We start from the raw sequence: 19190 nt of genomic DNA on the forward strand, positions 1-19190 counted from the left end.
GTGCTGCATCGCTGTGTCAGAATCATTCCTTGACATGTGGCAGGAGGACAAGAAGTGAGTGGCAGGCAGAGGGAAGGACTCCAGGGGCTACTTAGGAAATCAGCTTGGGATGAAATATCAACAGGCTTGTTTATTGGCTTTTACTCAGGTTTCGAAGGAAACATTTTGTGAGTTTTTTGTTTTCAGGAGAGGGAAAGGCCCTTCTGAATGTGGAGTAAGAAGACTAAGCCCTGCTGAAAGGTAGGAGACCTTAAGAGAGGAGTTTCTAAGGCTGTCAATATCTCAGCTTCCTATGACATTTGTTTTTCTATTAATTTTTGGCATTTATATTGCTGTGATAGATCAATTAGCCCCTCACAATGTCTAGTCCATTGACCTTATCATTTAACTATCCTATGGTACCACTGGTTACCACAGGGAGACTGCAAAAGAAACATTTATAATTTTGAATTACTTAAGTCCAGAGCTGGGGAAACATTAAAAAGCTTAGTTTGGATAATCAGCAGCACATTAGGTGAGGGAAACTTTAGGGAATTTTCCTTTTTCCCATCACTCTTGAATTTCAACAGCCACGTTGTGTAAGGAAAGGAACAGAACCCACCCCATATAGCGTTGGTGTTTGGATATCTGAAATGACTCAAGAATCTCAAAGCTCGAAGGTGTCTTAGAGATTGTCGTATTGGTCAGGATCCTTGGCTGCAGGAAACAGAAATGAACTATGGATGACTTAGGTTTAAAAAAAAAAAAGCAATTTGCTACAAGGCTGTCATGGGCTCCAAAGTCAACAGGGAGGCTAGAGAATGAGGTTTGGGAATGGAAAAAACTACGGGTGTCCTGGAGAGCTGGGTAGCAGGAATTACAGTGACACTTTCCTAGGGAGAATGGACTCTGCTTCAGTGAATACTCTCAGACTGTTCTTTCTGTCCTTCAAGTGTCAGCCCTGGGAGAAAGGATCCAATTGGATACGTTTACAAAGTAGTGAGAGTCCAACCAGGAATGAGATCCTGAGTTTCCCACCTTCCAGCTTGGTACTCATTTCAACACTAGACAGCTTTGGAACCCAGTACTATCAGCCTTGGGCATAATCACAAGTTTGACCTAAGTGTGTGGGCCAGTTCACACTGACCACCACCTTTGGGGAGTTTGAAAAAGCATTTCATTTAGACTCAGTTTTTAATTGAAGGGGCAACCATTGATGCTGTTAATAGAAGCTAGTTCTTACATTTATGTATGTGTGTGTGTGTGTGTGTTTTTTAAACAAGCAACATCACCACTTGCCTGAAGAAATCGGCTAGAAGGGGGAGTGTGAAACGAAGTGTAGGACCTCAAACACCAAAAGAACTCCAGGATTTCAGAGATGCTATTCATTCACCTTGGGAAATGGGATTTCAGTCTGATAGCCAACCTTCTTTGGTGATGAATGCACCTGGTCCTAATTAATTGAAGTCAGTGAAAGCACATGTTGTCTAGGAGACTGTGCCAGATACCAAACCTGCTGGAGCAGAGGATGCAACTCCAGACAGACAATTAAGAGCTATGGTGAAAATGAATTCACCAAGGGCCCAGAAGCACACACCTCTGGGTAGGGTGCTGTGGAAGCAGGAGGGTCAAAAGGATTGTATGGATTCACTTTGTCTATCCTAAGCAGCTTGTGGCCTACCCCTCAAACAGTGAACACATGTGTTTTTGAGAAGCAGTGGAGGTTGACTCTTCTAATCCAAGCTCAGGGATGAGGAGGGGGCTTGCTTTAATGCAAGGAAAGTGTATGTTGCCCCAAATCCATGTAAACAACAGCAGGCAGTTTCAGGAAGGTTACTGATTTGCCGACTGATGGGTACCTAGAAGTTGAGTGATGGCTCTGTGACCAGCTCAGTCCTGTACGGGACGGGCAAGGATACACATCTGAACTGCTCTAGGGTAGCAGGTTTCAGCCTCTGTTTCCAAACAGCTATCAGCCATCTTTCTCCCTCAACTCCTTGTGTTATGTCAAATCTTGTTATGAAAAGGAAAAAAAAAAAAAAAACAAAAAAACCCCCAAAAGTAAAACACACAAATCCAGGCAAACAGCTAATCCACCCAGAGAACCAGGACTTGAGCTACATTACAGTTTTGATTTCTAAACAGGAAGCAGTGATTGGACTGTAAACAACACACACCCATTATCATCAGAACTCATAAGCTTAATTACAGAGAAACTGAAAGCTAATAATTTTTATGCACTGTTACATCCCTAGGAGGCCAGTTACCATGGAAATCTTGCCTGCCTTTTCTTCCACTTGGAGCATATTTATATGGACAAGGAAGAGAAATATAAACATGATGGAAAGATTAAATAAGGCAGTTTGCTACAAATATTTTACATTTATTATAAGAATACAATGAAGAGGTTCTGCAGACACATGAGTGGTAATTGGTCTATTGGAAAAGAAAAGGCAATTCAAAAATGATCTAAGTTTACAAAAAGATGAAATCATGCTTTAAAAATGTAGAAACAATTAAAAAATATCCTACAATGTTAGCCAAAGTTCAAAGTGTATTTCTTTTGAATGTAAAAACTAACAAATAAATAAGTGTTAAATACAGATCTGAGTTAAAATGATAGACAACCAACTGCTTTATATATTTAGCTTTCATCCATTTTTCAGACTTGTTTATAAAGCCAGATAAACCCGCCAAAGCCTTGTTTGTGTTTTCCACTGAACTTTCCAGAAGAAGCACCCTATTTCCAGTGTTTATCCACTTCACAAATATATTCTCTTAAAACAACAAAAATGATTAAAGGTGCTTTAGCCTGACATTAAATGGACCATAAATTGGCAAACCACAGCAGTGCTTTGCTCAAAATGCTGCTTGCAGGTGGAATGTCTTTACCAGAAGTGCCTTAGGGCCTCACTCCTACTCCATTATCTCAAACTCATCTATCAAAGGGAAAAGGTAGGAACTTAGAAAAATCATATTTCCACAACCAGTCACTATGAGAGCCCTAGACTAGCGGGTCACCCACAGTCAAATGGCATGGGCACCATTTGTACATTTTGTCCTGGCTTTCAGTTTGCTTGGGTTCCAGAAGAAGTCAGGGGTGTTGCTGGCATGTTGACAACCTGATTTTATTCTTCCATGTTTTTCCTCTGGGCTTTCCCATATGGTTCTATGTCTACGACTTTATATAGTGTTCCAATCTTTTAGGGCCCTTGCCAGAAGCAGCTAGACAAAACCAAGAAAAAAACCAAAACCGTAACATAAAGCCAGCAGAATCTGCACCACCACCAACCACCATTCGGATGCTCAATTAGGCCATCTAACTTAATACATTTAAATGTAAATTTATGTAAAATCTATCGGCATCTGACTAAAGAAACTGTTTCAGTGGGAAACCTCAGTGCTCTGTAAAGAATGATGAACAGAAATGGCCCATAAATATGCTCCTGGCCACTGGTCCACATTGACAGTCTGATCACATCACAGGACGGAACTGGGTAGCTGACATTTTGGATAGTCAAGTGAAATGCTCAGCAGGTGTAAGAGTTTCATGTCTTTGGCCCCTTTGGTCATGGATTTGAAATAACTGAGACCCCTCTCGACCAGTTCCCCTTTATCTTTGATTTTGATTTGATGCTTAGAATCTATATTGGGGATTGAATTTAGAGTCATAGGATTATAAAATTTACTTGTTATGGGAAATCAGATGAACCCTGTAGAACCAATCTCTTTGACACTAAAGCCAAAAATAGTGAATTCCATTGGAACATGTACATATTCTGTATACTGTACACTGCAGGTACGAGAGGTCTAGAATCTAAGGTGGAATTATGACAAGTTCTCTTCTGTTGGACTGGTCTTCTGATTGTTACTGGAGCAAAGCAATTCACACTGGCATGGCATGAGACAGACCTCCGTAGCGTCTTATAGTGTAAAAACAAGCAACGTACTTTAGGTAAGGAGAAAATATTCAAAGTCCTATCAAGCATGGCTCTGGGCACCGTTCCCTCTGCATTTGCTTGCAACAGTCTGGCATTTAAGAGCAGGCGGGCAACTTTATTTCTACCAAGTCAAATTATTTGTAAAAGGGAAATTCCTACATAAAAGGGTGTGTTTCTTTATTTCTTTTGGGTTTAAAAATAAAAGCACGGACTGGTGAGCTGGGAAAGATTGCCAGGCTGGTTCTTTTACCTAGGATATGAGTAATACCAGATTCCAGATTCCCTCTCGGCCTCTAAGGCTTTGAATCCAGGTTAGAGATCTGAACCCCCCCTCCCCAAATGGGGGGCATTTAGTTGTTTCATGAATATTATCCGGGCAATTCAAAGAAGACCCAAAGGTTATACTATTTGACAAAAGCTGTATGAAAAATGACTTTGGACTCTCAGTTTTCTCTCCTGCTCAGTTTTTTGCTGCTCCAATGTATGAATTGAGATTTATTTTTTAAGGCCCTCTTAGATTTATCCTGTGTTGCTCAGAACGCTGACATTTCCCATTGATCTCTGTCCTACGCTTTCAAAAGAAGGTCTGATCTTCTGGGATCAGATGAATTGCTTAAGTGGTTACAGTTTTTGCAAGGGTGTTCTAACTGATGACAATGGGGTAAAGTGATATTTCTATTGTCTACTTTGGTTACAGTTTGAATCTGACTTCTTACTATGTCATTTTAGAATCCGGTTTGGATAGTATTTAGAATGTGCTTATTCTGACTCTTAGCAAATAGGAAAATAGGTGTGGTGTTTGGCTTTTCAGAAAGAATACTGCTTTGGGGAACTGCAGGGTACAGATATTTTCATGTAATGGTGCTCTGGGGTCTGTATATCTAGGTAGAATGGCTTATTTTGAACTTAAGGCTTCATATTTGCTGCCCTCTTTTCTGAAGCCTTGGGAAAAACCCTTTAACATTACACAATTGAAATACTTTCAGACATTTGCTGACAAGAGGAGTGTGAAGAAAACAACAAAAGGTATTGGCAATAGAACAGTGGGATGGAAGACCTGAGTATCTCCAGGAGTTTCAGATAAAGCAATTATTGGTAGTGTTTACACATTTCTTTAGTGGGTAGAGGAGGCCACCTGATCAGCTTACTTGGTCAATAGGCTGCCTCCAGGATACCTCCACTCACAGAAATCTTGTTGCATTAGGAAAATCTCTCAGGAGCTTCTACCCATACTGTTACTCATCTAACAAGTGCCACCTGATCATCATGTCTCCACATCTGGGACTCCAACCAGTCTTTGAATTCTAACCTGCACCTATCATGGGGCTTCTCACATACTGAGTGTGTAGCTGGCCTTGTTAAGTAGGTGCCTGGGAGTTCCTTAGAAGGCTAGAGGCCCTGAAGCACCTGAGGAGAAACTCTTTGGTTGAGGCCAATTACAGCATTATTCAATATAAGCTGATGATAAAGGCTTTACTATTTTGGTAAAGCAAAATCTTGAATAGTGAAAGATGAGAAAAGGAAATAGTAATCAGAAGTCAAATACGGGAAAACCTAGTACCTGGTAGTATTCTGTGCCCCTCATATGGTAGATGTTCAAGAAAAACTTTCTGAATGAATACAGCTGAGGGAAAACATAACATTCCACTTCCAGCATCAACACTATCACTTAGAACAGTTTATTACTTTGCAGAACACTTGCATCTGGCTGGCCTCAATAATAATTGCCTCAATAATATTTGAGAAGATAGTTAGAAATTCAGGATTTGTATCTCTTAGAGTGAATTCCAAATGTTCAGTTGTTTTGAGGTTCTTACAAATTTGCTGACAAGAGGGAAGCTAAATCTGTCTTCATGTCACAAACCTGAAGTAAAGAAAAAGACATTTTTTTCTTTACTAAAATAAAAAACAGGAGGTTCACAGCAATTTTCCTGAATGCTGGCTATCCTAGACATACATGTGCCATTACTTGGCTTGCTACTGCTTAGGGAGGGGGCTGAACCACCGCTATGTCTGAGGCCTCACAGAAAAACAGAGCAAGGGTAATTCTGGTTAAACAATGGTTACCTCCTGAGATTATAGGGAGCATAGGGAAAATTAAACCAATGTCCAATTCGATGCCCTTGAAACAAGTGTTGTAGAGACTTAAAAGGCATGCACTGTTTAAGGACACATAGCAGGAAGCTCCTCAAACCCTTTGTGAGGGTTAGTTTCCCTCATTGTTGTTGCCTTTATTGTTGGCTTTGGGTCATTTTACATTGGTGCTTTGTTACTGCCCTTCATTTCCTTTCAACCTTCCTTTCTGGATGTCTCTTTCTTTTTGTGTCTTACCTTAGGCACCATGACTAGCTTTAGGGTTTCTAGATTCCTTTCCCTCAAATGTTATTGAAGACAAGGAGCACTGCTACTTGTATTCTTCCATTTCTCTGTTGAATACTATGTTTCCCCACAGTAGCTCTCATCATAGTAAGCTCCCTCTGTGGATAACTCTAGGAGCCATTTAGTCAACGTTAGTCCAAAGGTGAAATAGGGCTGATCTAAGTGTAGTCTCATTTCGGAGACTTTAGCTTCACTGTAACCAAAGATTTCTAATAATGTGTGGATAATCAGTGATCTTAGCTTAAGAAATACTAAATATAACCAGTGTAAATGTAAAGAGACTTTGGGTAGTGTCTTTGAAAAACTGGAATACATATGACCAAATGCATTAGTTGGGAAAATAATAAGCATTGCCCAGCACACAATCATCTCTGAGCTGGGAATATAACACTGCTCCTAACACAATGAGAGGTATTTGGTTTACTCTCGCTAAGGCCCACACACTGGGGATGACTGCTTTTGTTTTAGTTCTGCTGATCTTTTTTATTTTCCACAGGACAGGATCTGGCCTTGTAGCATGTTCTCCTCAGGCTTCCTAACGCCATTGTCCAAATCTTTGTTTCACTTTAATTTTTCTACACTCTGTGTGGGGGTGCATCATCCTGCCTTGGAATAACTGGTTCCTCCCTCTTTTGCATTTGAATCTGCTGCCTCAGCACCTTATTAAATATACTGAAGCCTATGCTCATTACTTCTATGCAGTTTAAAGTGACTAAGAATCTAGCATACCAGGATTTTTCTACCACCCAAGAATCTGAGTCCTTATTAGGTGGCTAAGTGATTCCTAATGCCTACACTAAAAGTTCAGAATATAATCTCTGAATTGGTATGAGGCAGGAGGATGGTTTTTAATGGGGTAGTATTTCATTAAATTGAATTATGACTAAGGTATAGTTTATACACCTTCTATAGGACAGCATTTTTTTAAAAGGGGAATTTTTGGGACCCTAAGAGTGTAGCAAAATCTCCTTTAAGTAGGTCATTCTTGGTATATGAAATCCTGACTTTTAAAATCAGAGTATCATCATATGTGGTTTTGGATTCTTCCAAAATATACAGTATTCAGACTTGATGTGAAACTAATCAAAACATAGGAAAATAAATGAAATTAAAACATTTAATGAACATTCTGATATGTATAAGCAAATCAGAGTCATAAAAGAAGTAACACTATTTTGATGGTAAACTTTCACACTAACTTAACAGTATAATGGAAATGTAATATCAACTCATTTTCATATAAAATCCGATTCCATTTAATTAAGATATTAATACCTAAAGAAAACATGTCTTTTCCAATTGTCTGTCTCTCCGCTGCTTGTTTTGCACTGTTCTGTTTTGTAGGAGGGTCTGGCTTCCGAAATGCAAAAGCAAGTCTTGCCAGGACTCATAGTACTAACCACAGGCAGCCAATTTTGTTGATAAGAAACATCTAAAATATCAATGATAAAGGGAGTATATGTAAAAAGAAGAGGGCTGAGGCAAAGAACCCTTTTTCAGAAAATATCAATCTTGAAAACATGCATGGCCATTAAACAGTGTACACAGAGTATACTAAGTAAGGTTTTCAGGTACATTCTTCCATCTGATGACTCACAAGAATTAATTATAAAGTGGTGTGACTGAAGTGACTTATGATTCAGATATTTGTACTGTTACTTTATAATTTATTTGGATTACTGCATTTTAATTTTTGTTTATCCCACTACAAGGTCCTCAGTGGGTAGTGTGTATTGTAACTAAAACGCTTTCTTCTTGACATAATCTAACACTAGTATTGTGAAGCCATAGTTATTTTGTGGTACTAGCCAATCTTCAGAAAAGTTCTATGGGAAAACTGAATTGAATATAATATAGATACAAAAACCAAATTATGGTTTAAAGGAAATTAAAACTATTTCAATGACAAAATATTTTGTTTTCTTCTCAAAACAATCCTAAAATGAAAAACAATTGTGAAATGTGCACTGAAAATACCCAAAACAATTAGGCTCCTGGTCTACACTTATCTGCTAATAAGATGTTTCAATAATATTGTATTTGTAATAAAACAGTGAGTTGTGGAAGGAGAATTTTATTGCCTACATTACATTTGGGAGATAAAAGAGAAACAATCACATGAGATCTTTCACTGGTGGTCTCGTGGCAGGATGGGCGGAATAAAGCTTCAGTTTCTGAAAGTTTAAATAAAACCTGTCCATTTTATTTTCCCGGAAGAGAAAGAATATGTTGGCTTTGGCCTTAGATTACATGGGATACAAAATTAATTTTAGGTTTCACACGTTGGTAATAAATGTTAATTTAACAGTGAAAAATGTCTTTCCTTGTAAAATGATGGACAACCTAAACTTTCTCATAAAGGCCCGTTAGTGATTCAAGGTAGAAAGACACCAGCCAGAGACAGACTGCTTGTGTTTACCTCCCCTTATTTTAATAAATTTAAGGACTTATGAGAGGAACTATGCAGTAGTGATATATAATATATAACTCTTGAATAATCCATTAACACAAAGATTTGTGACTGGACTAATTACATCCAGACCAGAAGAAATTTTGGTTACAACTCTTTTCTTACTAAACAAATCACAGGATTTTGTACATTTCTGAAGCTTCCTTTCCCTACATCAACTTGCACATTCTGAACAGTATGTGTGTGCTTCTTGGGCATGGATTAGCCTCCTAAAGCACATAATTCCAATAATTACCAGTGACAGAAGGGATGAATAAATTATGCTTCAAGCACAACAAAACTAACGTGAAAAATTGTTTGCATTAGTTTTTCTTACTGCATGTGCCTATATTAAATTTAATATTCTATATGACTGAGAGACTCCCAATAAGTTATTAATCTTGAACTATACCACTGTCTGCTTTAGGACAAAGAATAAAATGGAATTTAAATGCTACACATGTCACGATGTTTTGAAAAGCTTTTTAAATTTAAGCACAGAGTAATGATGCGAACTGCAAATTGTAACAGCCTGGATGAGTGAAATATCAATGCTGTGCTCCTTCTTTACACCAGAATGCCAGGATTAAGCTTTTGATCTTGTTCATAAAACTAAAGCCAAAAACATCATTTTCTCTTCTTGCTAGGAGCTTAGCATGAAGCCACTATGTGATGGGAGGCTGTTTTCTTTAAACAGACAAAGAATATTATAGAGAGTCACTTAGAAATACTAAAAAAAAAAAAAAAGGGGGTAGGAATATCCTATTTTACTCTTACTTTTGAAGGCTGGTAAGCACTTCTGAGTCTGTGCTTTGATTTATCATAGTATGTGCCATCAAAAGAAAGTTCCCTTTAGTCTGAATGTACTAATCATTAAATATGTATGAAATTCGCAAGGAGATTGAAATGACAGATACAAGTCACTTTTCTCTTCAGTATTATCTTTCATAATCTAAATTTAAAGTACTGGTGTGAGTTCTGTGCGATGGTACAGGCAGCAAACAGCTGGAGAGGGCAGGAGGAATTTTCTATCCCTAAGCTCTTCCAATGAATGCAGACCAAATAATCACTAAGGTGATGTTTACCAGGACACAGGCCTGAGAACTTATAAAAGGCTTCCAGAACATATTTAGCCCTGAGCATGACCATCTTCTATATATGTATTATCCTGAGAGGCGACTATATACACATCGTGCAGTTAGTTCCCTAGATAAGAGTTAAGATACAGAATCCTACTTTCAACTGAGTTAGATTTTATCCACGAGACATCTTCAGCACTATGCTCGTATACCTGCCAGCTAATGGTAAGAATGTCCAGGGGGCAGTATAAGGGTCATTGAAGGTGGAAGTAGAAATGGGAGGGCTGTCCCTATGTCATCTTTCTCATTAATATTCACCTGACTTCTAGACTGCCTACTTCATTCACATCTGTCTTGCACCTTGGTAGTGTGTGTGCGCACATGTACACACGTGAATGTATTGGTGAACTAGAACCATGAAATTCTGACAGCTCTAAAAACTGGTAGAAATAAAGGAAATTACATTTTGGAATGCCCCCTCTAAGGTGAAGATGCTTAACCGAAAGTATGCTGTTATTTCTGTGGATTTGTGCTTTGCAGTTTCTCTCAAAATTTTTGTTGCCATTAAGAGGACTTTATGAATTCCTGAAACTTTTCTCAGGACCTTTTTGGTAAATTTAGACCATAAAATAGAATACGTATTATGTGTTTTTAGAATAGAATATGTGAATGTGTGTTTATAAAGCCATAACTCTGATAAGGTGGTTTTATATTTTCACTTTCTTCTTTACTTTTGATAATCATTCTAGCTGTTCTTTTCTCCAGCCCACCCTCCTGTTCAAACCTGTTTCTTGCTTCACAGTTCTCTATAACATCCTTGAAAGGCAACTGCCTCAACTCTAACTTTAACGATGTTTCATGCATTGTGGTGTGTGTGTGTTTTTTTTTAGTAGAGACAGGGTTTCACCATGTAAGCCAGGCTGGTCTTGAACTCCTGACCTCAGGTTATCCGCCCACCTTGGCCTCCCAAAGTAGGGAGGGGGCTGGGCACTGTGGCTCACGCCTGTAATCCCAGACATGTAATCCTCGTGCCTGGGATTACAGGGGTGAGCCACAGTGCCCGGCCGATGTGCATTGTTTTCTGATGCCCAGATAAAGGAGGAGGAAAATGACAACCTTACGAATAATGTAGGAGCATGATGATTCTTACATTGGGCTTATACCTGGCAAGAAAGAAAAGAAAAACCTCAGGAGGTCCAAATAATTCCCAATATAAAAATCTGTTTACAAATATAATCTTGCTTTGGCAGAGGAGAAAGCCAGCTGTGGTTGGAATATGTACTGCAAACATGGCATTACCAATACTGTTTATAGCACCAACTGAGTAGGGTCTGTGGCATAGGATGGCAGCCCACAAACTGTGCCTGAAGTAGAAACAAGGTGTGAAAAGGATAGATCTTTTATCCTTCACACACTTAGAAGCCTGTGCTTTTCCATTTGCAATGGCCTGAAATGGTAGGATTGCTATGGTTAGCTAAGAAAGCCCTTGGTAGGACTGCCTATTTCTTTAACAAATTTGCGTTTGACTTTTTACAAGTGGAACATACTTTTAAAACACCCAGTTAATAAAAAAAAATGGTAGAAGACTGTCAAAGGTAATGTGGTATAAATTCATTGTTAATGAGGACAATAACATTACTCTGCTGGAGGCTGGGTTTGGCGCCATCCTGTCGCTATGTGACTTTTTTCTTGATGATAGTGAGCTCTTTCTGAAGTTCACTGAACTTAGGGCGATTTTCAGGTTTATAATCCCAACACTTCATCATGATTTTAGAAATATCCTCTGGGCAGTTCTGGGGAGCTGACATCCGGTATCCTGAAGACCCAAGAGAAGGAGAACAGAGAATTTAGAATGGACATAAGATACAGATGTTCACACAGGGCATTATGCAGTTATTAACTTTTAGTACCTTATGTTGTAGTTATATGGAAACAAAACATCCATTTCTGGGGAAGTTGATTTTTTATTTTCTACAGGTGATGCAGAATTCAATATTACAGAGTTGTAGACTTCTAATTCAAAGAACATTTTTTATTTGTTCATTTCTCAGAAAGTCTGATGTAAGATACATACAAATGCATATTTTATTTGCTCTAAGTATTCACTTTCAGAACTAGATGCTGTGAGCAGTTTTAAAAAATCATCTCTACAACCTATGTTTTTCAAGATGAAGAGAAGATGAGGATTTTGTAAATGTGAATTCAATAGGGAAATAAAAATGAATATGAGTCATATTCTTTTACAGTCTGTTGCTTGGCAGTATTTCAGCAGTGCATTGGGTAGTGTGTGAGAGGTAAGAGAAGATAGGAAGTTAGTTAGAAAGGCATCTTCCTACACCCACGCCCCTCACTGGGGCCCAGACATTAGGGCATTGTATTTTATCATGAGCTTCTTTTTGTCGAGACTGTACACAACACAAGCGCATGCAAGCATGTCACCATTACTTAGTTATTCCCATCCGCGGTCTAGGAACCCCAAAGGGTTTCTTCAGAAGTGCTACAATGTTGTCACATTCTCAAAAACTTCCTGAAGACTAACTACATTTCAATTTGGAATATTATTTAAAAGGAGGTTTATCTGGCATAGAATACAAGAGTTTGAGAAACACCACCCTATTTCTCTTAACGACAGTGAACAGCACAATCCTGCCAGACAGGGAAAGGGTGGAAGAAAAGCCTATATACCTCTCTCTTGTATTGAAATCCTTTAAAGGGTTTGGATATATAAGTAAAGAGCAGAGATGTTAGATAAATCTGCTTCTGAACCCCAGAGATGGTCTCATAACACAGCCGAACAGTATTTAACACCCCTCTCCTCAAGCAGACACACTGTAAGCACCGCCTACCCCTGGGGCTGGGCATGAACACTAACAATGAATGTATTTGGCTCACCTCTTTCTACTTGCTCTCTTGCTTGTTGATTGGTCATTCCAGGGTACGGACAAACCCCTAAGCTGAAGGTCTCCCAGAGAAGGATGCCAAAGCTCCACACATCACTCTCTGAACTGTATCTCCCTGGAAGGGTAACAACAACCACAACCCTAGTGAGGCACAGTAGACAAGTAGGCGACCCTTCCTGTTATGTATGTCTGTGTCAGTCACGTACCACATAATGTTTGGTCAATGATGGAGCACATATATTACAATGGTCCTATTATAATGGAGCTGAAAAACTCCTATTGCCTAGTGATGTGGTCGCCATGGTAATGTCACATAACACATTACTTTTTCTATGTCTAGATACACAAAAACTTACCATTGTGTTAAAATGATGTGTAGTATTCAATACAGTAACATGCTATACAGGTTTGTAGCCTAGATGTGTAGTAGGCTATATCATCTAGGTTTCTGTAAGTATACCCTATGATCATGGAATGATGAAACTGCCTAATGACGCATTTCTCAGAGTGTATCCCTGTCACTAAGCGACACATGACTGTATTTAAACTTACCAAAGGAGTTCGATATGCAGTCTTCCTATTCTCTTTACTGGTTTTATATTCCAGGTCTAGTAATATTACCAATTAAATAAATATTCTTCAGGCTGCTAGTTTAATCAAACCAGCTTCCAAATCACTCTCCCTCCCCCCAAGAATTAATATTCAGCCAGTGTGCAAGCTTACTTTCCCTGTGGTATCTGAGTATCTGAATGAGATAGATGGTTTATATAAAAAACTTTTACATATCAATCCTAGGAGATTAACCAAGTTGGATTCCTGCAATTTTGTCTTACGCTGCTTCGTTTTCTTTCCATTAAAACTACAAACAAACGTAAAGCAATGAGGCAAGTTTCTTCATTTCTCACTCATTGCTGTTTACAGAGGTTCTCATACTGCTTAAAGGCCTCATTTTCTCCACTGATAGTTTCATTGACAAAAAATATTTTTGTGTGTTTTAAACAGTGGAAATTAACATAGCTGGCCAATAAAAACGTCTTTAAATTACATGGTGCCTTGTTTTGTTGAAATATCTGGGTGTGCCTGTTTTACTGAGCTACATGAGCTAAGCTCTTAGAATGTTTTTGGTAGTCTCCTAGAGAAGCACAGGGATACAAACCAGCACAAGGTATCTTCTAATCAACGAGGGGAAGTGGATCAGTCTTTGCCAATCTCCAGCCTCTCCAAGAAGCTGAGTTTCCAAGATGTTCCCAACATATTTGTATTTTTCACTTACTTTTACATACACTATCATAACTAAACTCCATTGACAGTGGTGTTAAAAATTTCTTAAATTATTTCATTTTCTATCCTTCAGGTAGTTTCCTGTCTTAACTCTGCCACTGCAGGATTTATAAATGCTCCTCCTCCAAAACTGTCAAGTTACTTTAAAATAGGATGGCCTTTCCTAAAAAAAAAAAAAAAAAAAAAAATAAAGGTACTTAGTGAAAACAAGAGTATGCCTGCCATAATAACTGCTCTGACATCAGAGTGGGGTTGTACTAACTAACTGATTATCAGCTCCAGCTGTGTGAATTAGCTTCCTTCTTCGTAGACAGTAATTATGGACATTCTTGGGAGGAAGATTAATTTTCTTGTCTGCCTATCAAATCATTTCATGCTTGGCATTCAGTAATTTAATACTTTTCATGAAAGTCATTCTATGGCTACAAGTTAAGACTAATTCTTTAAGAAAACGTAGGTTATACAGACTCGTATCTTATTTTGTAAGGTATCTGGGCAGAGATCAATAAAGACATATATTACATATAAATCAAGATCATACTTCAGATGTGAAAGCTTATAACCTAGCTCTTAAACTTGGATCTTTGAACCTGGTTTTGTTGGGTAATTTTAACAGACCAAGAGTAACTTACAATTGTATAGAATTTTGCTACTTTTCTATGTCTCATTTGATCTTCACAATACTCTATAGGGAAAAGGTCCTATCGTTCTTATCTTACAAATGAGGAAATTACGTAGAGTAGTAGATGGCTTGCCAGGGTCATGCAGCTAATGGCATAACTGGTTGGGAAATCTGCTCACCAAAAATTCTGCCTCCCTCCCATTTCACAGTACTTAGTTACATCATGCTAATATAACTAATTAGAGGATATATCAGCTACAAATACCCAGGTGACAAAAGGAAAATTTCTGTTCAATAATTGACGATAAATAGATGATTTCTTAGTTGGAGATCAGTATTCTATTTTCCCTTTATAAAAATAGTACCTTTGGTGACAACTGTCAATAAGGATGGTAGCAATACATGCCAAACAGGCTTTGAGTATTCTACCATTTTGTATTTTTTTTTAAAAAAAGTATATGAGAGAGACATATACAAAAAGATTTCTCAGCCATTTATGAGAAAAGTATGAGACTGTATCAAGAGTATTTTCATCTAGGAAGGAGAATGATCTGGCTAGCAATAGGGCTGGGAAGGCCCTTTAGTATTGCTTTTTTTTTTTTTTTAAGCCAAATATACAAAAACAACACTTATGATAAAGCAGTGACAACAGGTTTAATTCTATGTCCACCCCCCACTTTTCTTGAGACAGGGTCTCACTCTGTTGCCCAAGCTGGAGTATAGTGGCATGATCATGGCTCTATGGCCCTAAGACAATTTCAGAGAGGTTCCTTGGACTGGAGGTTTTGTTCATCTGCCCCAACCCCATACTACATGGGAGACTTGAGTGTTTCACCCATTCTGAGACAAGAGTGAAGAAAGAGTATATACTATTTTCACATATGAAAGAAGTATTGGATTGGGCACGGTGGCTCACGCCTGTAATCCCAGCACCTTGGGAGGCTTAGGCGGGTGGATCACTTGAGGTCAGGAGTTTGAGACTAGCCTGACCAATATAGTGAAACCCTGTCTCTACTAAAAGTACAAAAATTAGCTGGGCGTGGTGGTGGGCACCTGTAGTCCCAGCTACTGGGGAGGCTGAGACAGGAGAATTGCTTGAACCCAGAAGGCAGAGGTTGCAGTGAGCTTAGATCGCACTGCTGCGCTCCAGCCTGGGAGATAGCAAAACCCCATCTTAGAGAAAAAAAAAAAACAAAAAACAAAAAAAAACCCACACTAGGATTTAGAGTCAATCTTCAGTAATTTTAGTCTGTGGAATGTAAACTTCTCTGGGTTGCTAGGAGAAGGCCTGTAGAGTCAGGAACTCTCTCATTGGACTGGGTAATAAATACTACAAATGTCTCCTATATCAAAATCTCTCCTTCCTTGTCATCTAAATTGTTCTATGTTTTATAAAATTTACTAAAGGCTACTAAAAAAAGTCCCTCACTATAGATCAAGGATCTTCAGAGACTGGGCGCAGTGGCTCATGCTTGCAGTCCCAGCTACTCCAGAGGCTGAGGTGGGAGGATCGCTTGAGCCCTGGAGGTTGAGGCTGCAGTGAGCCATGATTATGCCGTCGCACTCCAGCCTGGGTGACAAAGTAAGACCCTATCTCAATTTAAAAAACTCTTTAGACTTGTCCTTATTACTTAAAATGCTTTAGGTCTGGCTGTTAGATATATCCAGAATTGAAACTTTAATTTGTAAATACAACACTTTAGTCAGCTTGAAATTCAAAAAGTACACTGTGATCAAGAGGCAGAATTTTACTTGGCAAAACTGTTTAAGAGTAAGAGGACTTTTAAAGGCTATATAACACAGAAAATCTGGCAAACAGAGTTGAGAGCAAATTCTAGAGTTGGATTTTACTGGTAAGACTTTAAGGACTCCCAAACCCAGTTACAGCTTCCTTAGTGCTTGAAAATGTTTTGTCATCTAACAAAAACCTTTGTGTAAATATGAGTATTATAATCTTTTATTCTGTGATCATTCCCCTTAGTAATATAATCTGACCCTAGGGTTAATAATAAAAATCACCGCAGAGAGGAATCACTATGGAAAACAGCAGGTCTGCCATTTTCTCTAGATTCTAAGAAATAGTGGAACTGGCTTGCAGTCACTAGAAAGCTCGTAAGAACCTCTCTTGCGGACATACTGAAAGACAAACTAAGGGTGAGGGTTAGTATCTGTGGTAGCTGGGTCAGCCCCAATCAACTTCCAAACCAATTCCATTCAAAACTTTATCCGGAAAACATTTGGTGGTTCCTCAAAAAGTTAAATGTAAAATTACCATGACTTCTAGTAAATACCCAGAATAACTGAAAACTGCCCAAATATACAAAAATGGATAAATAAATGGTTGTATATCCATACAGTGAATTATTCAGTCCTAAAAAGGAACGAAGTACTGATACATGATATGACATGGATGAACCTCAAAAATCTTATGCTAAGTAAAATAAGCCAAGACACAAGATATTACATATTGTATAATTCCACTTGTATGAAATTCCCAGAAGAGGTAAATCCACAGAAATAAAAGGCAGATTGGTGGCTACTAGGGGGCGAGGGGATGGAAGAATGTGGGGGAGAATGCTTACTGGGGACAGGGTTTTATTTTGGAATGATGAAAATGTTTTGAAACTAGAGGTATTGGTTATACAACATTGTCAGTTGTACTAAATGCCAATGATTGTTCACTTTAAAGTAATTAATTTTACGGTATGTGAATTTCACCTCAATTTTTTAAAAAAGCTTTCTCTAATTTATGAATTAAATTAAGGCATTTATAAATGCTTTACAAATTAGTTCCCATAATGAGGTAATATTTCATTTTAAATCAACAAAGAATCATTTTACATTTTTATTCAAAACATACCATACCCACTCACCAAGCCATGGCTCATATGCTGCTTCCCTTAATGAAAATGTCAATTTCTAATTTCACTTAAAGCACACTCTTTTTTTTTTTCTCTTAAATTCTTGAGTTGTCATTCATCTTGTTATGGCCCATTTCATCCCAACCACAGATAATGCAAGTTATATTTATTTTCAATTACAATGACACATAAAAATTCAAGTGAAAAAAATCCCTGCTGTTTTAAAATATAATTCCCATCTCCTTCTTTGCTCAAGATTTATATCAGTTCCACAGACTGAGATGCTAAGAAACCACGTCGATTTCAGAGTGAGAAACTACAGAACTGATTGACTTAATATTTTAGGAACCTAACATTAGATGAGGTTACTGGACCAATTATAAGACATTTGAAAGAAATGGTCTAGAGCCACAGCAACACTTACTCTGTGTATAATCTATTACAAAGTCATTTTTTGGTATTAAAAACCCTCTCAGATGTACAGTCATATTTAAAAGTACTTATATCTACCTTTTTAATATAGCAATGTTACATATAGAAATCTAATCAATAATTTCAACAAATTAAAAGGTATGAAATTCACTCATTTGTGTTGATCCTTAAATCACTCTAACTTGCATTCTGTGCTACCCCTGTAAATTTTGCTTGTGAATGTTTTGTGCTGATGCCGTTCATTTTTACCACCAAGAAAAAAAAAGTGGTCTATTCTTACCGTAATTAAGAGCTTCTGGTGCTGTCCATTTAATGGGAATCTGCTTTAAGCCAGAAGATGAATACACTCCACCATCCTCTTGACGAGACATTCCAAAGTCACTGATTTTCAGAACATTATTTTCACCCACCAGGCAGTTTCTTGCAGCAAGGTCCCTAGGTTACAATAAGACATAGAAAACGCCTATTAAAATAAATTGAAAGCCACTTTCACATTCATGATTTCCGCACTTTGCATTTTTACATTTGCAATGTATTTATAATGAGGTTAAGAATGCTTGTGATTTACCAGTCCTCCTCATCTTTTCTGTCATAGGTAAAAAAATCCATGAGAACATATGCATATGGAATAGGCCACATGCTAGTTTTCTAGGTACCACATATATTTCCATTTAAATAGAAAAACACTGATTCTAGCTTTAAAAGAGAAAATTACAGAGGAGAGGCTAAGCAAACTTGGCATTACTTCTCCTTTGGCTTTCCTAGAGCAGCACGGTCCAATAAAGTAGCCATCTGCCACATGTGCTACTGGACACCTGCAATGTGGTTAGTGTGACCAAGAAACTGAATTTTTCCTTTTATATACTTTTAGTTAGTTACATTTAAATAGCTGCATGTGACTAGCAGATACTGAGTAGACTCTGGTAGACAATTCTTAGGGCTTCCCAAAGGTTGGAAAGTGGCTGAGGTACCAGAGAGGTTGGCAACTCTTTTTCTGCTGCATCTGGCCCTGTCTCTCTCTCACCCATCTCATCTTGTCCAGTCTCCCTATCACTTACTATATCCCAGCCATACTGGGCTTCTTTTTGTCCCCAAATGCAGGACGAGTCCCCTAAATGAGGCAAGCTTGTTTGTACTGTATACCCTTTGCACTCTAGTGTTCCCCTTTGCCTCCAGTGTTCTTCCAGTTTTGCATAGCTGGCTCCTCTTCATTCATTCTTAGCCCAAATATTCTCTCTTCAGAGAGTTCTTTCCTGACCACTCTAAT

General features: G+C 38.2%; 1 protein-coding gene across 4 annotated transcripts in view; it reads right to left on the reverse strand.

Moving 5' to 3' along the window:
- Nucleotides 1-2341: 2341 nt before the first annotated feature.
- The window catches only part of FER (FER tyrosine kinase), a 452583-nt gene continuing 435734 nt past the window's right edge, over nucleotides 2342-19190 (reverse strand). For all 4 annotated transcript variants that reach the window (XM_030927487.1, XM_030927488.1, XM_030927486.1 and 1 more), the window contains 3 exons: nucleotides 18204-18358; nucleotides 12720-12842; nucleotides 2342-11643 (listed from right to left, as the gene is read on the reverse strand). In XM_030927487.1, coding sequence (XP_030783347.1) covers nucleotides 11501-11643; nucleotides 12720-12842; nucleotides 18204-18358 — 421 coding nt within the window. In that variant the 3' untranslated portion in view covers nucleotides 2342-11500. The remainder of the gene's footprint in view (nucleotides 11644-12719; nucleotides 12843-18203; nucleotides 18359-19190) is intronic.

Source organism: Rhinopithecus roxellana, chromosome 3 (genome assembly GCF_007565055.1).
Source record: "Rhinopithecus roxellana isolate Shanxi Qingling chromosome 3, ASM756505v1, whole genome shotgun sequence".
NCBI lineage: Eukaryota > Metazoa > Chordata > Mammalia > Primates > Cercopithecidae > Rhinopithecus > Rhinopithecus roxellana.